Raw genomic sequence first — 17,818 nt, forward strand, 5'->3', positions numbered from 1 at the left:
CCGGGTGAAGGGACCATTCTCCTGCGTCCATGCCCTGGCGACTGAGAAAGTCCGCTTCCCAGTTTTCCACGCCTGGGATGTGAACTGCAGATATGGTGGACGCTCTGCTTTCCACCCACGTCAAAATCCGCTGGACTTCTTGAAAAGCTTGGCGACTGCGTGTTCCCCCTTGGTGGTTGATGTACGCCACCGCTGTGGAGTTGTCCGACTGAATCCGAATCTGCTTGCCTTCCAGCCATTGTTGGAAGGCTCGCAGAGCAAGATAGATTGCTCTGATTTCCAGAACATTGATCTGCAAGGTGGACTCTTCCTGAGTCCACGTCCCCTGAGCCCTGTGGTGGAGAAACACCGCTCCCCACCCTGATAGGCTCGCATCTGTCGTGACCACTGCCCAGGACGGGGGAAGGAACGACTTTCCCTGTGACAATGAGTTGGGGAGAAGCCACCAAAGTAGAGAGTCCTTGGCAGTCTGAGAGAGGGAGACCGTCCTGTCGAGGGACGTCGATCTCCCATCCCATTGGCGCAGAATGTCCCATTGGAGAGGGCGCAGATGAAACTGCGCGAACGGGACTGCCTCCATTGCTGCTACCATCTTTCCTAGGAAATGCATGAGGCGCCTCAGTGAGTGCGACTGGCTCTGAAGGAGAGATTGCACTCCAGTCCGTAGCGAGCACTGCTTGTCCAGTGGAAGCCTCACTATCGCTGATAGAGTATGAAACTCCATGCCAAGATAAGTCAGAGATTGGGTCGGGGTTAGATGAGACTTTGGAAAGTTGATAATCCACCCGAAAGTCTGGAGAGTGTCTAGCGCCACCTCCAGACTGTGTTGGCATGCTTCTTGAGAGGATGCCTTTATAAGCAGGTCGTCTAGATACGGGATGACCGAGTGACCCTGCGAGTGCAGAACAGCTACTACTGCTGCCATGACTTTGGTGAAGACCCGGGGGGCTGTTGCCAGACCGAAGGGTAACGCTACGAACTGTAGGTGCTCGTCGTGTATGACGAAACGTAGGAAACGCTGATGCTCTGGTGCAATCGGCACGTGGAGATACGCATCTTTGATGTCTATTGATGCTAGAAAATCTCCCTGAGACATTGAGGCTATGACGGAGCGTAGGGATTCCATCCGGAACCTCCTGACTTTTACGTGTCTGTTGAGCAACTTCAGATCCAGGACGGGACGATACGATCCGTCCTTTTTTGGGACCACAAACAGATTGGAGTAAAAACCGTGACCCTGTTCCTGAAGAGGGACGGAGGTCACCACTCCTTCCGCCTTTAGAGCGGCCACCGCCTGCCACAGAGCATCGGCTCGGTCTGGTGGTGGAGAAGTTCGGAAGAAACGAGTTGGCGGACGAGAACTGAACTCTATCCTGTACCCGTGAGATAGAATATCTCTCACCCAACGGTCTTTGACGCTTGCTAGCCAAATGTCGCCAAAGTGGGACAGCCTCCCACCGACCGCGGGCGTGGGTATCGGAGACCGCAAGTCAGGAGGACGTCGTTTTGGCAACGGTTCCTCCGGCTGGTCTTTTTGGGCGTGACTGAGACCTCCAAGGATTTGAACGTCTCTGGTCCTTTTGAGTCTTTTTTGACGAGGCGAATTGGGACCTGCCCTGTCCTCGAAAGGACCGATAACCAGACTGACCCCTCCTCTGTTGGGGCTTGTTTTGTCTGTGTTGCGGTAAGGAAGAGTCCTTACCCTTGGAGTGTTTGATGATTTCATCCAAACGCTCTCCAAACAATCGGTCACGGGAAAAAGGCAAATTGGTTAAGCACTTCTTGGAATGAGAATCTGCTTTCCAATGTCTCAACCACAGAGCCCTACGCAAAACAACTGAGTTGGCTGACGCCACTGCCGTGCGGCTTGTAGCGTCCAGAACAGCATTAATCGCGTACGACGCGAATGCCGCCATTTGCGAGGTCAATGGTGCTACCTGCGGGGCAAATGCACGTGTGACTGAGTCGACTCGCGCAAGCCCGGCCGTGATAGCTTGGAGTGCCCATACGGCCGCAAAAGAAGGCGCTAATGACGCTCCAATCGCTTCATAGATGGATTTCAGCCAGAGCTCCATCTGCCTGTCAGTGGCATCTTTAAGTGCCGCTCCATCTTCAACAGCAACCAAGGATCTAGCTGCAAGCCTGGAAATTGGAGGATCCACTTTTGGACACTGGGTCCAACCCTTGACCACTTCAGAGGGAAAAGGGTAGCGTGTATCTTTAAGTCGTTTAGGAAAACGCCTTTCAGGATAAGCGTGGGGTTTCTGTATTGCGTCTCTGAAGTCAGCGTGGTCCAGAAAAGTGCTTAATGTACGCTTAGGGTATCTGAAATGGATTCTCTCGTGCTGCGAAGCTGACTCCTCTACAGGAGGAGCTGGTGGGGAAATATTCAACATCTTATTGATGTTAAATATAAGATCATTAACTATGGCGTCACCATCTGGTGTATCTAGATTGAGAGCGGTCCCAGGATCAGAATCCTGATCAGTTACGTCCGCCTCATCACCCATAGATTCATCCCGCTGGGATCCAGACCATTGAGATGAATGTGAAGGCCCGTCATAACGAGCCCGCTTAGGCTGCCCGGGGCCATCGTCCGAGTCAGAGTCTTCACCCTGAGGTGTAGATGCCCGTCCCGGAGCTAGGAGCTGAGGGGGACCAGGGGGCAATGATTGCACAGTGTCCGTGGTCTGAAGTACAGGCCTAGCTCGCAATGTGTCAAGAATTTGTGACATAGTGAGAGACATTCTGTCAGCAAAAGCTGCAAACTCAGTTCCTGTCACCTGGACAGCATTCACAGGTGGTACACCCTGGGACACGTCCAGCAGAGGTCCCGACTGTGCAAGCGCCGCAGGGGCCGAGCACTGCACACAATGGGGGTCCGTGGAGCCTGCCGGTAGAAAAGTCCCACATGCGGTGCAGGAAGCATATAATGTCTGTGCTTTGGCACCCTTGCGTTTTACGGGCGACATGCTGCTGGCTCTCTGCATGTGAGAGAGTCTATAGCCAAAAGGGCGACCAGCGCTATGCAGTACAAAGTATTTGTAGCAACAAAATACTAAGAATACTACGAGCACAAGAGGGGGTGAGCCCTGAGGGCTGCTTACCGCCCGCTGAACAGCGGGTAAGAGGCTGCAGAATGCCTTGTCTGGGTCTCCCCGGCTCCCCTCTGCAGCGCAGCGTGTCTGGCAAGAATGGCTGCCGGCTTGTGTGGAGAGGGGCGGTCCGTGGGAGTTCCCAAACAAAAGTGCGGGAACAGTGTCCCCTCTGTGCTGACTGTGAGGGCTGGAGTATGTAAAAACGACTCCAGCCCTCAGCGCTGATGCACTGGCCAGCGTCCCGCCCCTCTCCTGACTGGCAGGTCTGGGGGCGGGAACGAACGAAAGCAGGCCGCAAAAGCCGGGGACTCGAGTTATCAGCGCGGCCGCCGTAAAAGCGCGGGCCGCGCTGAAGTCCCCGGCGCACTACAAGTGCCAGCCGCGCCGCTATTCTAGCGGCCGGCGCGACCGAGTCCTAGACGTGGGCAGCGTCCCGCCCCTCTCCTGACTGGCAGGTCCGGGGGCGGGAACGAACGGAAACAGGCCGCAAAAAAGCCGGGGACTGTAGTTATCAGCGCGGCCGCCGTAAAAGCGCAGGCCGCGCTGAAGTCCCCGGCGCACTACAAGTGCCAGCCGTGCCGCAGCCCCAGCGGCCGGCGCGGCCGATCCCATAAGTGTGCCTGCTTCAGCTAAGCTGAATGAGGCCATGGCACAGGCGCCGCAGCGCTGACGTCCCCCGGCGCACTACAACACCCAGCATGCTGCGGTGTGAGCGCCAAATGCACGGGGACACAGAGTACCTTAAGGAAGCAGGGCCATGTCCCTGACGTACTCCGCTCCATCCAGCATCTTCTCCAGGGGCTGTAGATGGAGCCCGGTCTCAGTGCCTGGAGACCGGTAAATCCCACTTCACCCAGAGCCCTGTAAAAAGGGATGGGGAAGGAATCAGCATGTGGGCTCCTGCCGCCGTACCCGCAATGGGTACCTCAACCTTACAAACACCTCCGACATAAGTGGGGTGAGAAGGGAGCATGCTGGGGACACTGTATGTGTCCTCTTTTCTTCCATCCGACATAGTCAGCAGCTGCTGCTGACTAAAAACAATGGAGCTATGCGTGCGTGTCTGACCTCCTTGCGCACAAAGCTAAAACTGAGGAATCCGTACTCCTACGGGAGGGTGTATAGCCAGAAGGGGAGGGGCCTTACACTTTTAAGTGTAGTTCTTTGTGCGGCCTCCAGAGGCAGTAGCTATACACCCACTGTCTGGGTCTCCCAATTAGGAGCGAAAAAGAAAAAGAAAATTATTTAATTAATGATATTTTTGGCAAAAATAGTATAAAACCGCTATAATTTCATTAAATATAACTATTTTTATTATGATTTAAATAATTATATGTCTTTTCTTTTTTCCCCCTTTTTTTCATAGTGTTTGTATGTTAAAACTTTATTTTGTTGTGTCTTTGTGTTCAAAACGCATCTGACTTTAGGCAATGAAAAAGCAAGTAAAAAGCGCTGAAAACGCAGTAAATACGCACGCGTTTTGATGGTCAAAAGCAACTTTGGCAAAGGCAATTTCTGCCAAAATATGCATTTTGAACTGCAACTAGGATGACGCAAAGTGCGCACATAGCCTAATACAGAAATGCAACAAAAGCGCTAAGTGTGAACATAGACTAATACAATCTTCAAAGCTTTTATTCTTGCGTGCTGCAAACTGATTATTTTTTTTTATTTCTAACATAAACAAAGGAGCAGGGCGTAATCTCCAAAATCAATTGGTAAAATATATATATATATATATATATATATATATGTGTGTATATATATATATATATATATATATATATATATACTGCTGAAGGCTGAAGAATGATGCAGAGCGTTACAGGCTGAAGTGCTTGTCTTTTCTCCATCCTTTGTTCTGAGGCAGATGTATTGAGCAGGGAGCATGTCTACTGCAGATGAGCAGCCATTGGCCGCCCGGCGTTCAGCTCAGCAGCCCCATCCGGCTGATAGTACACCCACCGACCACCAGATACGCTCCTGGTGATGAGCACAAGCCCTTCTGTGCCCTTCTCTAATTTGTGTGTTGCCTCAGGATGGCTGCTGTGAGCCAGTCTCAGCCCCTGCGCCAGCCCTGCCTCTACCACTCAAGTAGCAAAGGTAGATGATCTGCTAATTCTGTATTCTGCATTCTTCTGCCTTTGATGTGTCGTTATTGTGCCTTTGTTTCTATGAAATGTACGGTGTATAATGTTATATATATAACCACGGTGTATAGAGAAAGTAGAGGCTCAGAATATACAATAAAGTTAGAACACCGATGCTTCCTAGTAATAAATTCTTTCCCCGTGCCAACATATTCTGTGGATAAAAATCTAATATTGGCCATTTTATACTTTGAGAATTTCTTCTGGTACCTTCTTGACATTTTGTGATTTAGTCACTTCTGTGCAGTATCTCTTCATGTCTTCAGTTACCTAAGCCGGGGTCATGGTTAGACTGATGTTCCCCAACTCCAGTCCTCAGGAGCCACCAACAGTGCATGTTTCAGGATTTCCATAACACTGTATAGATGATGGAATCATCAGATGTGCAGATGATCATATTATCATGTGCAATGCTAAGGAATTCCTGAAAAATGCACCGTTGGTGGATCCTGAGGACTGGAGTTGGGGAACACTGTTTTAGATAATACCCATAAAGAACTTGTCTATATTTGTATATATTCAGTATGTGTATACAGTATATGCTAATTCTGAAAATATATATACCTCTCCTTCTGAGTAAAAGAATCAAGACCCAGATTGGAAGAGATCTTGAAATAGTACTTCATGGCTCCGATTCATTATGTGCCTTTATTAAAAGCAAAATTCCTGCATTTTTGTTTTTTTTTATTTCACCGTTGGAGTGGTGCTGATAATTTAGGTCCCCTGCCCCTACTTTAAAGGGGGCTTTACATGCAGCGACATCGCTAGCAATGTCGCTCGTGAAAGCACCCACCCCCGTCGTTTGTGCGTCACGGGCAAATCGCTGCCTGTGGAGTACAAAATCGCTAGTACCCGTCACACGAACTTACCTTCCTAGCGGCGTCGCTGTGGGCGGCGAACAGCCTTTTTTCTAAGGGGGCGGTTCGACATCACACGGCAGGCATCCAATTGAAGCGGAGTGGCGGAGAGCAGCCGCAAGAAAGTCACGCCCACCTCGTTGCTGGAGGACGCAGGTGCGGTGTTGTTCGTCGTTCCTGGGGTGTCACACGTAGCGATGTGTGTTGCCTCAGGAATGACGAACAACCTGCGTCCAGCACCAGCAACGATATTTGGGAAATGGACGACGTGTCAACAATCAACAATTTGGTGAGTATTTTGCATCGTTAGCGGTCGCTCGTACGTGTCACACGCAACGACATCGCTAACGAGGCCGGATGTGCGTCACTAATTCCGTGACCAGCAACGACATCTCGTTAGCGATGTCGTTACGTGTAACGGGGCCTTTAGACTGGGGTCAGACTATCATACAGCATAGGATGTACTATGCTAATGACACTCGCCTTAAAGGGGTAATTCCCATCTCCAAGATCCTAGCCCAATATGTAGTAAGTGAAGCAATAATAATAATAGTGGCAAATACCTTCAATAAGAAATGTATTTATCTGTCATTTATCTCAGGTGCAGGGCATTGCAGGACCTTAGGTATTTATAGTTTTGACCATGCATATAGTCAAAGTTAGTTGCTGGTTGTCGTAACCATGGATACCTAAGGTCCTACAGTGCATGCACATGAGATTAGTGTGACAGTGAATCAGAAGTATACTATATTTCTAATTGGAGGTATTTGCTAATTTTATTATTATTACACCTACTACATATTGGATATGATCTTTCAGATGTGTATATCCCTTTAAACCCTGCTGTGAGCGTGATCCGATATCATCTACTATGCTCCAAGTCTCTTGCACATGAGAATCGGATCACAAGTGAGGAGAAGATGGATAGATTAATTTTTCCATCTTCTCCATTGTCTGTCTCTCCATATATCGGACTGCACTTGTATGACATCAATGCAGTGCACTGTTTCACACTCCCCCATAGGCTTGTATGGGTGCGGGAGATGCAAGATACGCTCCCAAATGCAGCATGGAGCTATTTTTTTTCTCATGCCGAATCGGCACTGCTCCATAGTATAACGTTGGAGTGAGTGCTATCTGATAACACATGGGACAGCGCTCATCTGATTTATATGCAAATGTAAGCGCACCCTCATACTCACCCTCCGCCATCTTCATCTTCTGTCAGTGCCACTTTGGTCAGTCTCAGCTGTTTATGAGCAGTCGGAGGTCACTTCAATGTAAGTCTATGAAAGCCTCGTTCTGGTCAGTGAAAAAAAATAATCGGACAGCAATAGGATGTCATCCGTTTTTCACTAATTGATAGATAGAAGATGGAGATACTTTTTTTTCTCATCAATGAAAAAAATCTGCTGGAACTGTTAGGCTATGTGCGCACTAGAGCAAAATACCCGCGGATTTACCCGCGGATTTGCCGCGGAAATTTCTTGAGAAATGTCTGCAATCTTTGTGCAGACATTTCCCATGAAATTCTATGAGAAAAAAAAAAAGCTGTGCGCACTGGTGCGGATTTTTCTCAAGAAAGTTTCTTGAGAAAAGTTTCTCGAGAAAGTTTCTTGAGAAAATGAACATGTCCATTAAATCCGCAGGTATCCCGCGGATTTCTGCAGTACAGACTGCAAAAATCCGCAGGGAACCACCCGCGGGAAAATCGCGGCAAAATCGCGGCAAATCCGCGGTAAATCCGCGGCTAATCCGCGGCAAATCCGCATGCGGTTTTGCCGCGGATTTTTTCCGGAGGTCAGCAAATCTTTCACTCCCAGAAGTTTCTCGAGAAGATTTTCTCGAGAAACTTCACATCTCTAGTGCGCACATAGCCTAACTAAACTTTGTTGAAACCGACAGAAATCTGATAAAAATCAATGATCAAACTCTATCCGTTTTTCTCATATGTCAAAAAGCCTGGAGTCTGAATGAGGAATAAAAGATTTTAGTAATGAAAACCATGCACACAGACAATACCACCATCAGGCTTCCTCGTGTTCTGGACGCAGCGTGTTTTGTGTTCTGGAGATGCTAGTGTCCTGTATGGGAGAACGCACTGTCTGTGCCCACCATCAGGGTCACTGACAGAGTCATTTCACTGTGTTTTCCCGAACACTCGCGTTTCTGCAAGGATAAATCAACCTGCTGCATCTCGGGAAGCCGCATGTCAGTTTACGCAGCCTTAGGCCAGAATCACACTTGCTAGTGCCTCGCGTGTAACTCGCGCGAGTCTCTCATAGTAGAACCCAGCTTGGCCGCACACTATGCATACAGGAGCATCTGAGTTGCATAGAGATACATGCAACCGACCCGCTCCTGTCAGGGGAGTGTGCGGCCAAGCTGGGTTTTGCCATGAGAGACTCGCGCGAGTTACACGCGAGGCACTAGCAAGTGTGATTCTGGCCTTATAAAGAAGCACAGCGGGCACGGGATTTCTGTAAATCCCATCCACTTTGCTTATACTGCACAACACAGTTGTGTCCAAAATGCTGCTAACACGGATCATGGGTACGCCCTCTGCGGCTACATGCACACGTAGCAAATTTGTGTGCAGATTTTCTGAACACAAAACTGCATGTTTTGGCAGGAAAAACGCAGCAGACAAAAAAAAACGCTCATTATTTATCTAGTTTGTTTGCTAATTTTTTCACATGCGGTTTTTCATGCTTTATTTTAGTCATTGCGATCGTGGGGGTTCCTGTGCTGTACCCCCGCAATTGCCATCGGGTCTCTGGCCGATATTACAGCTGATACCTGAGACCTGGTCCTCACTGCCCGGAGCGGTGACTGCACCACTCTCGGCAGTTTAACCCCTAAATGCTGCGATCAGTCGTAATTGCAGCATTCAGGAGACAGGGACAGGATCGCTTACCTCTCCCTGGCAATTGGGTCCCTGTAATGCGACTACAGGGACCCATTTGCTGCCATGGCAACCCTGGGTCATCATCATGACAACCCCGGGTTACTGAGCTACGGATCGCCTCACAGACCATACCGGATGCACGGGGTTTGAGGCGAAGTGTCAGTGCTGGGAATGAAGATTATTTCTGCAACAAAATCTGCATGGAAAAAAGAAGCTGCATGTGCACAGCAAGTCAGGATTCTCACAGACATGCTGGCATGTGGGTTTCCTTGCAGTATTAATTAAAATCAGCAAGGAAAAATGCATGAAAAAAAGCAGCAAAATAGCAATGTGTGCAGATAGCCTAAGGGCTCAGAATATTCTGCAGCGATTTGACAGCACACGTGAGCGTCAAATCGCTGCAGAAACACTGCATAATGAATGCAGGTTTTTTGTTTAAAAAAGCCGATTTCATGCGCTATGGCTGCTGTCCCCACCATAGACAGAGTGGGAGCTGCATCCAGAATACACAGAATAATTGAGATGCTCATTTTATGAACGCACGGATTTGGGTCAAAATTTTAGCACCCGAATCACTGCGTTCATAAAAGCATCGTGCGCACGTATCATGCACAATCTTCATAGATTGTGCAGGGGACACAGGACGCTTGCATTTACGTTGCAGTGCTAGACGCAGCGTAAATGCATGTAAGGGCTGCTTCTCACTTGCGAGTTTCTCGCAGTAGAGCAATGCGAGAAAAACTAGCATTGGAATCGAACACATGTTAGTCAATGATTCAGCTCTCATCTGCGATTTTTTTCTCAGTCCAAATCGGACCGAGAAAAAAATCGCAGCATGCTGCTTTTTTGCGAGTTTCTCGCACCATTTGTCCCAATGCTTTCCTATGGAAGGGGATTAAAAGTAGCATCACACACGCGCACCAGCGTTCACATTTGCGAGTGTGGCAGTAACTTCGCGCATTAGATGAATGTGACAGCACATTCCCATAGGTTAATTAAATGACACATGTGTAATGGCTTTTATCTAATTAAGATGTTGCATGAAACTAGCATCACAATCGCAACACACACGCGAGAAAAAAGCATCGCACTTGCGTTGCACTCGCACCTAACGTGAACTAAAATCAGCCGAGTATTTTTCAGCCCAGTCGGACCGATTTTACTCGCATAGATGTGTTTCCACCCTAAGTACGCAACATGCGCATGAGCCCTGAAAGTTAAAACGGTTATCTGTGGTAAAACACTTATCACCTATCCTGTGATATTGATTGATGGGGATCCAACTGTTGGGAATGGAGCAACAGTGCGCATGTGCGATCTTTGCTCTGTTCCCTCCATAAAATGCCCCATTATGCGGATTGGTGCAGCTCCAACATGCTTTCACTGGAAAACCCCTTTAAGTATGAAAAAAGGCACAAATTAAATAATGACTAAAGCACAAATAAAAAAATCACTATTAGGGCTTGCGCACACTATCGCATATATAGGACGAGTTGCTGTCCGATTTTTTTATCACACAGAACTCGGCCAATAATATGTAATGGGGCAGTGCTGAGCAGCACTTTTTTTCCTCTGATTCAACATGAGAATAAAATCGCAGCATGACATTTGATAGGCAAGTTGGATGTCACTAAAGGGGGTGTTACACGCAGCAATAGCGCTAGCGATATCGCTGGTGAAAGCACCCGCCCCGTCATTTGTGTGTTACAGGCAAATCGCTGCCCGTGGCGCACAATATTGTTCGGAGCCGTCACACGGACTTACCTGTCTAGCAACGTCGCTGTTGCTGGCGAACCGCCTCCTTTCTAAGGGGGCAGTTCGTGCGGCGTCACAGCGGCGTCACTAAGCGGCCGCCCAATAGAAGCGGAGGGGAGGAGATGAGCGTGACGTAACATCCTGCCCACCTCCTTCCACATTCCGGCGGCTGCAGGTAAGCTGCAGTTCGTTGTTCCCGAGGTGTCACACGTAGCGATGTGTGCTGCCTCGGGAATGATGAACAACCTGCGTGCTCAACAATCAACGATTTTTTTAAAAAAGGAACGATGTGTCAACGATGGACGTTTTGGTGAGTATTTTCCATGGTTAATGGTCGTTCGTGCGTGTCACACGCAACGACGTCGCTAACGATGCCGGATGTGCATCACGGAATCCGTGACCCCGGCGATATATCTTTAATACGTCGCTGCGTGTGACGGGGCCTTTACCCATTCAAGTTGGTAAGTGGAAATCATCGGACTGCACTCGGATGACATCTTAGTGCAGTCCTATTTCTGCAGACTCACAAAATGGAGCAGATGGAGACATTTTGTTCTCCATTTTCTCCTCAAAGTGTTCTTTGATTGTCTTATCCGACACTCAGATTCAGCTGTGATCAAAGTGTCACTAGCATAATTGGATTGATTCTCTCAAATGAGAGAATTTATGGTTGTGTGACCCCGGCCATAGGCTTAATGTTCCTGGGAGTTATTCTTAGATACCCCGTAAAGGAGTTCTGCTAGTATTGAAAGTCATGGCATATACAGACATGTTATAACTTCCTGATTGAGGTTGTAGATTCCAGAATCTTTACTAAACCTCAGAATATGGATTTTATGCACAGATTTGTTGCTCAGTGGTGCTTCCGTCCACCCGCTGTGAGAGACAAGTTGCCACATAGCCTGTAGAGCCTGAATGGAGCCAAGTTGCAATTTTCTGTAAGTTGATGGGGATTGGTAAGACCAATGCAATTAGGATACACAGATGCATAAGGGTATGTGCGCACGTTGCTTTTTACCTGCTTTTTGCTGCTTTTTCTTCTGCGTTGTTTAATGCCAAAATGGATGTGTTCTTCTATTCAAGCAAAGTCTATGGGAATTTGGGTTTCTTGTTCACACTATGTTGTTCAAAATGCTGCCTTTTTGAGGCAGAACTTTGGTCAAAAACTCAGCTTTTCAAAGAAGCAACATGTCAATTGTTTTTGCCATTTGGGTTTTGCACTGCAAAGCTGAGTTTTTGACCAAAGTTCTGCCACAAAAAGGCAGCATTTTGAACAACATAGTGTGAACAAGAAACCCAAATTCCCATAGACTTTGCTTGAATAGAAGAACACATCCATTTTGGCATTAAACAGCGCAGAAGAAAAAGCAGCAAAAAAGCAGGTAAAAAGCAGGTAAAAAGCAACGTGCGCACATACCCTAACTGAGTACCAGTCAAAGAATTTACAGCAGTTGATAGTCACAAATTCCTCAATTCCGGCAGCAGTTGTCACATAAAATGCTTGAGCATGTCAAATGTGTATACTACGTGAAAACGAAATGGCTTTGTGTTAATAGTCAATTTCTGTTTGTTTTAAGTCATTGTCAATGTGAAGAAACCTTTGCAGCCAGTTCAAATGAGCTGTAAGCAAGTGGCGCTGGAAATGTTTTCCCTGTGTTCACAGCTTGATATTCTGATCAGAGGAGAAGTCCATCAGGTGAGCACAGGCCAAGCACTAATTACAATGTTAGCATATTAAAAATGTAAGTTTTTTTCTTGAATACATTCAGCAATGTGCTGTTTAGGCTATTTTCAAATGTTTCTAGTAGATCGTAGTATGTATTCCCTTTTCCTATTGTACTTTTCAGGCGTGTACTATTGGTACTACGAGTAAAGGTCGCTATACATGCATCGACATTGCTAACGCGTTGTCGTTGGGGTCATGGAATTCGTGACGCACATCCGGCCTCGTTAGCGACGTAGTTGCGTGTGAAACGCACGAACGACCGTTACCGAGCAATTTTACTTACCTTATCGTTGATCGTTGACACACTGTCCATTTCCCAAATATCATTGCTGTAGCAGGACGCAGGTTGTTCGTTGTCCCTGCGGCAGCACACACCGCTATGTGTGACACCGCAGGAACGAGGAACGACCTCGTACCTGCGGCCGGCCGCAATGAGGAAAGAAGGAGGTGGGCAGAATGTTTGTCCCGCTCATCTCCGCCCCTTCGCTTCTATTGGGCGGCCGCTTAGTGATGTCGCTGTGACGTCGAACGAACTGCCCCCTTAGAAAGGAGGCAGTTCGCCGGCAACAGCGACGTCGCCAGGCAGGTAAGTCATGTGATGGGTGTTAGCGATGTTGTGCGCCACGGGCAGTGATTTGCCCGTGACGCACAACCGACGGGGGCGGGTACGAACGCTAGCGATATCGATAACGATATCGCTGCGTGTAAAGCGGCCTTTAGGCCTCATAAAGATATAGTATCTGTATTTTTTGCTACCGAGAAAAATAGGACTGATTTTCATTGGTGTGCTGGATCTGATTTTCATCCATTTTTGGTTCTTGTGTCTGTTGTTTTTATCAGTTTTTGTTTTCTCATATGAAAAAAAAAATAAGAAAAAATTACAAGCTGTTCCTAAAAAAGTAAAAAAACAGCACTTGGATAACACATTGATGGTATACGAGTGATTTCTTTTTTTGACAGAATTATTCCCTTGAGTGGTAGAGGTTTTTTTGCTAAACAGATTAAAATTGGACATGTTTCTCTTTTTCTTGTAGACAGTCTGTCTGCTAAAAAAATATATATAAAAAAGACATTTGAACACACATAAACTAAAATGAGCACTTGTTCAATCAATGAAAAAGACAAATAAGACATGTACATGAAAAATGAATGAAGCCTAAAGGCCGCTTTACACGCAACGATATCGCTAGCTATCTCGTTAGCAATGTGACACGCCCAGATCGTTGCTACGATTTGCCGAGATCGCTCATAGGTCGTTTTGTAGTGGTGACACGTACCCATCTCACAAACGACACTACATCGTTTAGCGATATATTGTTTGACCAAGGCGGTCGTGTGGACACCGTCACACAGCATTCCTCCCAAGGATTCCGGCAACGTCAGAGGCGTATAATTGTCCATAGCATACACCCTGGCGTGACACTAATCAGAGCGGAGGAAGCGTGGAGCATTGCTCGTAACGACACGCCCACGTCGCTGATGACGGACGAACTAACGATGTTGTTCGTCGTTGGCAGGATGTCAAATGTAGAAATATGTCTGCTGTGTTCGAAACGACGAACAATATTTTGAAAATGAACGACGTGTCAACGATCAACGATTTTCGCTAGTTTTAAGATTGTTTGGCGTCACTCGTAGGTGTCACACTCAACGACGTCGCTAAAGACGACGGAAGTGCGTCACGAAAACCGTGACCCCGACGACATATCGTCAGGTAAATCGTAGCGTGTAACGGGGCCTTAAGACACAAAATTTAGATGCAAGGCTAGGGCAGCAAATTAAGCCTGGCTGGCTTCTCTTCTGCCAGAAGCGGCTCCGCAGTATGTATATCTATGATTCTGACCCGCTCCTGTCAGGAGAGCTGCGGCCAGTCCGGGCAGTGCGATCCGATAGTCGCACGAGTCACACGCAAGTGTGACCCCGGCCTAAAGGAGTTTTCCAATTTCAGTAAACTATTGCCCTGAGGCCTAGTTCAGTGTAAAAAAAACACCTGTTCTTTACTTACTCTCCCCGGGTCCAGTGCTGAGTTTTTTCCAATTATCCATATGTGATTTGCACGCTTACAGTCACGTGATGACGAGCTGCTCTTAATTACTCTCTCAATGTTCAATGAGAAAGGTATAAAGAAAAGCCAGTTGTTACATGCAAGTATGAAAATCACGAATGAGTGGAGCGGCCATGTGATGACTGCTGGAACTAGCGAGCAGAGCTGAATCCTGACAGTGAGTATATTACATGCTGATAGGATTGGGTTACAGTGCTTACTTCTCAGTTTTCACACTGCAGGCTGACAGGATTCTCTGGTGAGGGAGAGGGAGGTCACAAAACCGTAAGTTTGAGATTTCCATACATGTGGTCACGTGCCGACTATACAGTTAGGTCCAGAAATATTTGGACAGTGACACAATTTTCGCGAGTTGGGCTCTGCATGCCACCACATTGGATTTGAAATGAAACCTCTACAACAGAATTCAAGTGCAGATTGTAACGTTTAATTTGAAGGTTTGAACAAAAATATCTGATAGAAATTGTAGGAATTGTACACATTTCTTTACAAACACTCCACATTTTAGGAGGTCAAAAGTAATTGGACAAATAAACCAAACCCAAACAAAATATTTTTATTTTCAATATTTTGTTGCGAATCCTTTGGCGGCAATCACTGCCTTAAAGGGGTGGTTCACCCATTTTTTTTATTTTCTGTAGGAGTTCTACTTACCTTTCTAGGCGTTTTCTCCTTTGGCTTCTGTTTCCGGTTCTGGCACTGAGCGGCGCTATCCTGCACGCTCAGTGCCTGTCACATGACCCCCTGGAGCTGTGGCCGCCAGCATCCTCTGACGTCCCGGCATTTCCGGGCTCTCAAACAAGACGGGTACGTCAGAGGAGGCTGGCACCACTCAGATTGAGTGACAGGGCTGTGGGCGGTGACTACCGCACATCACAGCCCAGTATCGAGGGGAGGATCCGGAGGACGTCAGTGTGGAGCTGGCGTCCTGCAGATGGTGAGACACGGGGCGCCAGTGTGCAGTACAGGGGGGGAGGTTCTTCAGCTGAATCCCCCCCTGCACTTAAGTATGTGCTCACACTGTCCACCCGCCCGCTCTGCTGCGATGTCAGGAGAGCGGCCGGTGTCGGGCAGTGTGATCATCTGCTCCTCCCAGCAGCAAGACACTGACAGGCATGTCACCGCTGTGCTCTGCCATCTGTCCTGCTGCATGGGACCAACTGTCTGCACTCTGTCACCTGCACCACAAGTCACAGAGTGGAGACAGTTGGTGACATGTAGCATCCGGTCACCTGCACAACAAGTCCCAGAGTGGAGACAGTGACATGCTCTGCTCTGACACATAGTGTGCTATATGTCACTATCTGTCTCCACTCTGGGACTTGTTGTGCAGGTGACCGGATGCTACATGTCACTAACTGTCTCCACTCTGGGACTTGTTGTGCAGGTGACCGGATGATACATGTCACTAACTGCCCCACTCTGTGACTTCTGCTGCATAGTACCAACTGTATACACTCTCACCTGCACAACAAGTCCCAGAGTGGAGACAGTTAGTGACATGTAGCATCCGGTCACCTGCACAACAAGTCCCAGAGTGGAGACAGTTAGTGACATGTAGCATCCGGTCACCTGCACAACAAGTCCCAGAGTGGAGAAAGATAGTGACATGCAGCACACTATGTGTCAGAGCAGAGCATGTCACTGTCTCCACTCTGGGACTTGTTGTGCAGGTGACCGGATGCTACATGTCACTAACTGTCTCCACTCTGGGACTTGTTGTGCAGGTGAGAGTGTATACAGTTGGTACTATGCAGCAGAAATCACAGTGTGGGGCAGTTAGTGACATGTATCATCCGGTCACCTGCACAACAAGTCCCAGAGTGGAGACAGTGACATGTAGCATCCGGTCACCTGCACAACAAGTCCCTGAGTGGAGACAGTGACATGCTCTGCTCTGACACATAGTGTGCTGCATGTCACTATCTGTCTCCACTCTGGGACTTGTTGTGCAGGTGACCGGATGATACATGTCAATAACTGCCCCACTCTGAGACTTGTTCAGGTGAGAGTGTATACAGTTGGAACAATGCAGCAGAAGTCACAGAGTGGAACAAGTTAGTGACATCTATCATCCGGTCACCTGCACAACAAGTCCCAGAGTGGATACAGTGACATGCAGCACACTATGTGTCAGAGCAGAGCATGTCACCAACTTGCTCTGCTCTGTCATCTGCGGTGCTGCATGTCACGTTTTTGCCGCGATTTGGTGCATTTTTTGCTGCGTTTTTGCTCACTGCGTTTTTAATCAGTGCACAATGCCATTAAAGATTGTTGATGAAAAAAAAAAAAAAGGTCTGATGTCATTTCCTTATTCAAAATGTTCATTGTATGCAGGAGAGCAGACAGCAGCTGCAGAACTGCAAGGCTCAGCATCCTCCATTCACTAGTGTATGCAGGAGAGCAGACAGCAGCTGCAGAACTACTTGGCTCAGCATCCTCCATTTACTAGGGTATGCAGGAGAGCAGACAGCAGCTGCAGGACTACAAGGCTCAGCATCCTCCATTCACTAGTGTATGCAGGAGAGCAGACAGAAGCTGCAGAACTACAAGGCTCAGCATCCTCCATCCAGGACTGTATGCAGTTTTTTACCCAAAAAGAAAAAAAAAATGACATGGGCTTCGCCATATTTTTGTATGCTAGCCGGGTACAGCAGGCAGGTACGGGCTGCCCCCAACCCCCAGCTGCCTATTTGTACCCGGCTGGGAACCAAAAATATAGAGAAGCCCTTTTTTTTTTTAATTATTTCATGAATTTCATGAAATAATTTTAAAAAAAAATGACGTGAGCTTCGCCTTATTTTGGTGTCCAGCCGGGTACAACTAGGCAGCTGGGGATTGCCCATAGCTTTCTGGGCACCCCCACTGCGAATTGCAGTCCGCAGCCACCCCAGAAAATGGCGCTTTCATAGAAGCGCCATCTTCTGGCGCTGTATCCAACTCTCCAGCTGCCCTGATGCCAGGTGGCTAGCTGGGTAATAAAGGAGTTAGGGCTAGCTGTATATTATCAGCTAGCCCTAAGCCTGAAATTCATGGTGTCACGCCAATATTAGACATGGCCACCATGAATTTCTAGTAATGATAAAAAAAAAAAACACAACACACAGAAAAATATTTTTATTAGAAATAAAACACAACACAATTAGTGACTCCATCTTTATTGAAATAAACCCCCCTCCGCAGTAATCCTGGGTTAGGGTCCCGCGCCGTCCAATCCAGATCCAATATCATCTGATCGGTTTGCTGGAAGGCAAAGCGA

The 17,818-nt window shown here is 47.7% G+C and overlaps 1 protein-coding gene across 2 annotated transcripts in view; it reads left to right on the top strand.

Moving 5' to 3' along the window:
• Nucleotides 1-4,946: 4,946 nt before the first annotated feature.
• The window catches only part of LOC142290357 (uncharacterized), a 68,950-nt gene continuing 56,078 nt past the window's right edge, over nt 4,947-17,818 (top strand). The window contains exons 1-2 of one of the 2 annotated variants that reach the window (XM_075334323.1): nt 4,947-5,201; nt 12,346-12,464. In XM_075334323.1, the coding sequence (XP_075190438.1) occupies nt 5,138-5,201; nt 12,346-12,464 (183 nt within the window). In that variant the 5' untranslated portion in view covers nt 4,947-5,137. The remainder of the gene's footprint in view (nt 5,202-12,345; nt 12,465-17,818) is intronic. The other variant, XM_075334322.1, reaches the window with a different exon arrangement.

Source organism: Anomaloglossus baeobatrachus, chromosome 2 (assembly GCF_048569485.1).
Source record: "Anomaloglossus baeobatrachus isolate aAnoBae1 chromosome 2, aAnoBae1.hap1, whole genome shotgun sequence".
Taxonomy (NCBI): Eukaryota; Metazoa; Chordata; class Amphibia; order Anura; family Aromobatidae; genus Anomaloglossus; species Anomaloglossus baeobatrachus.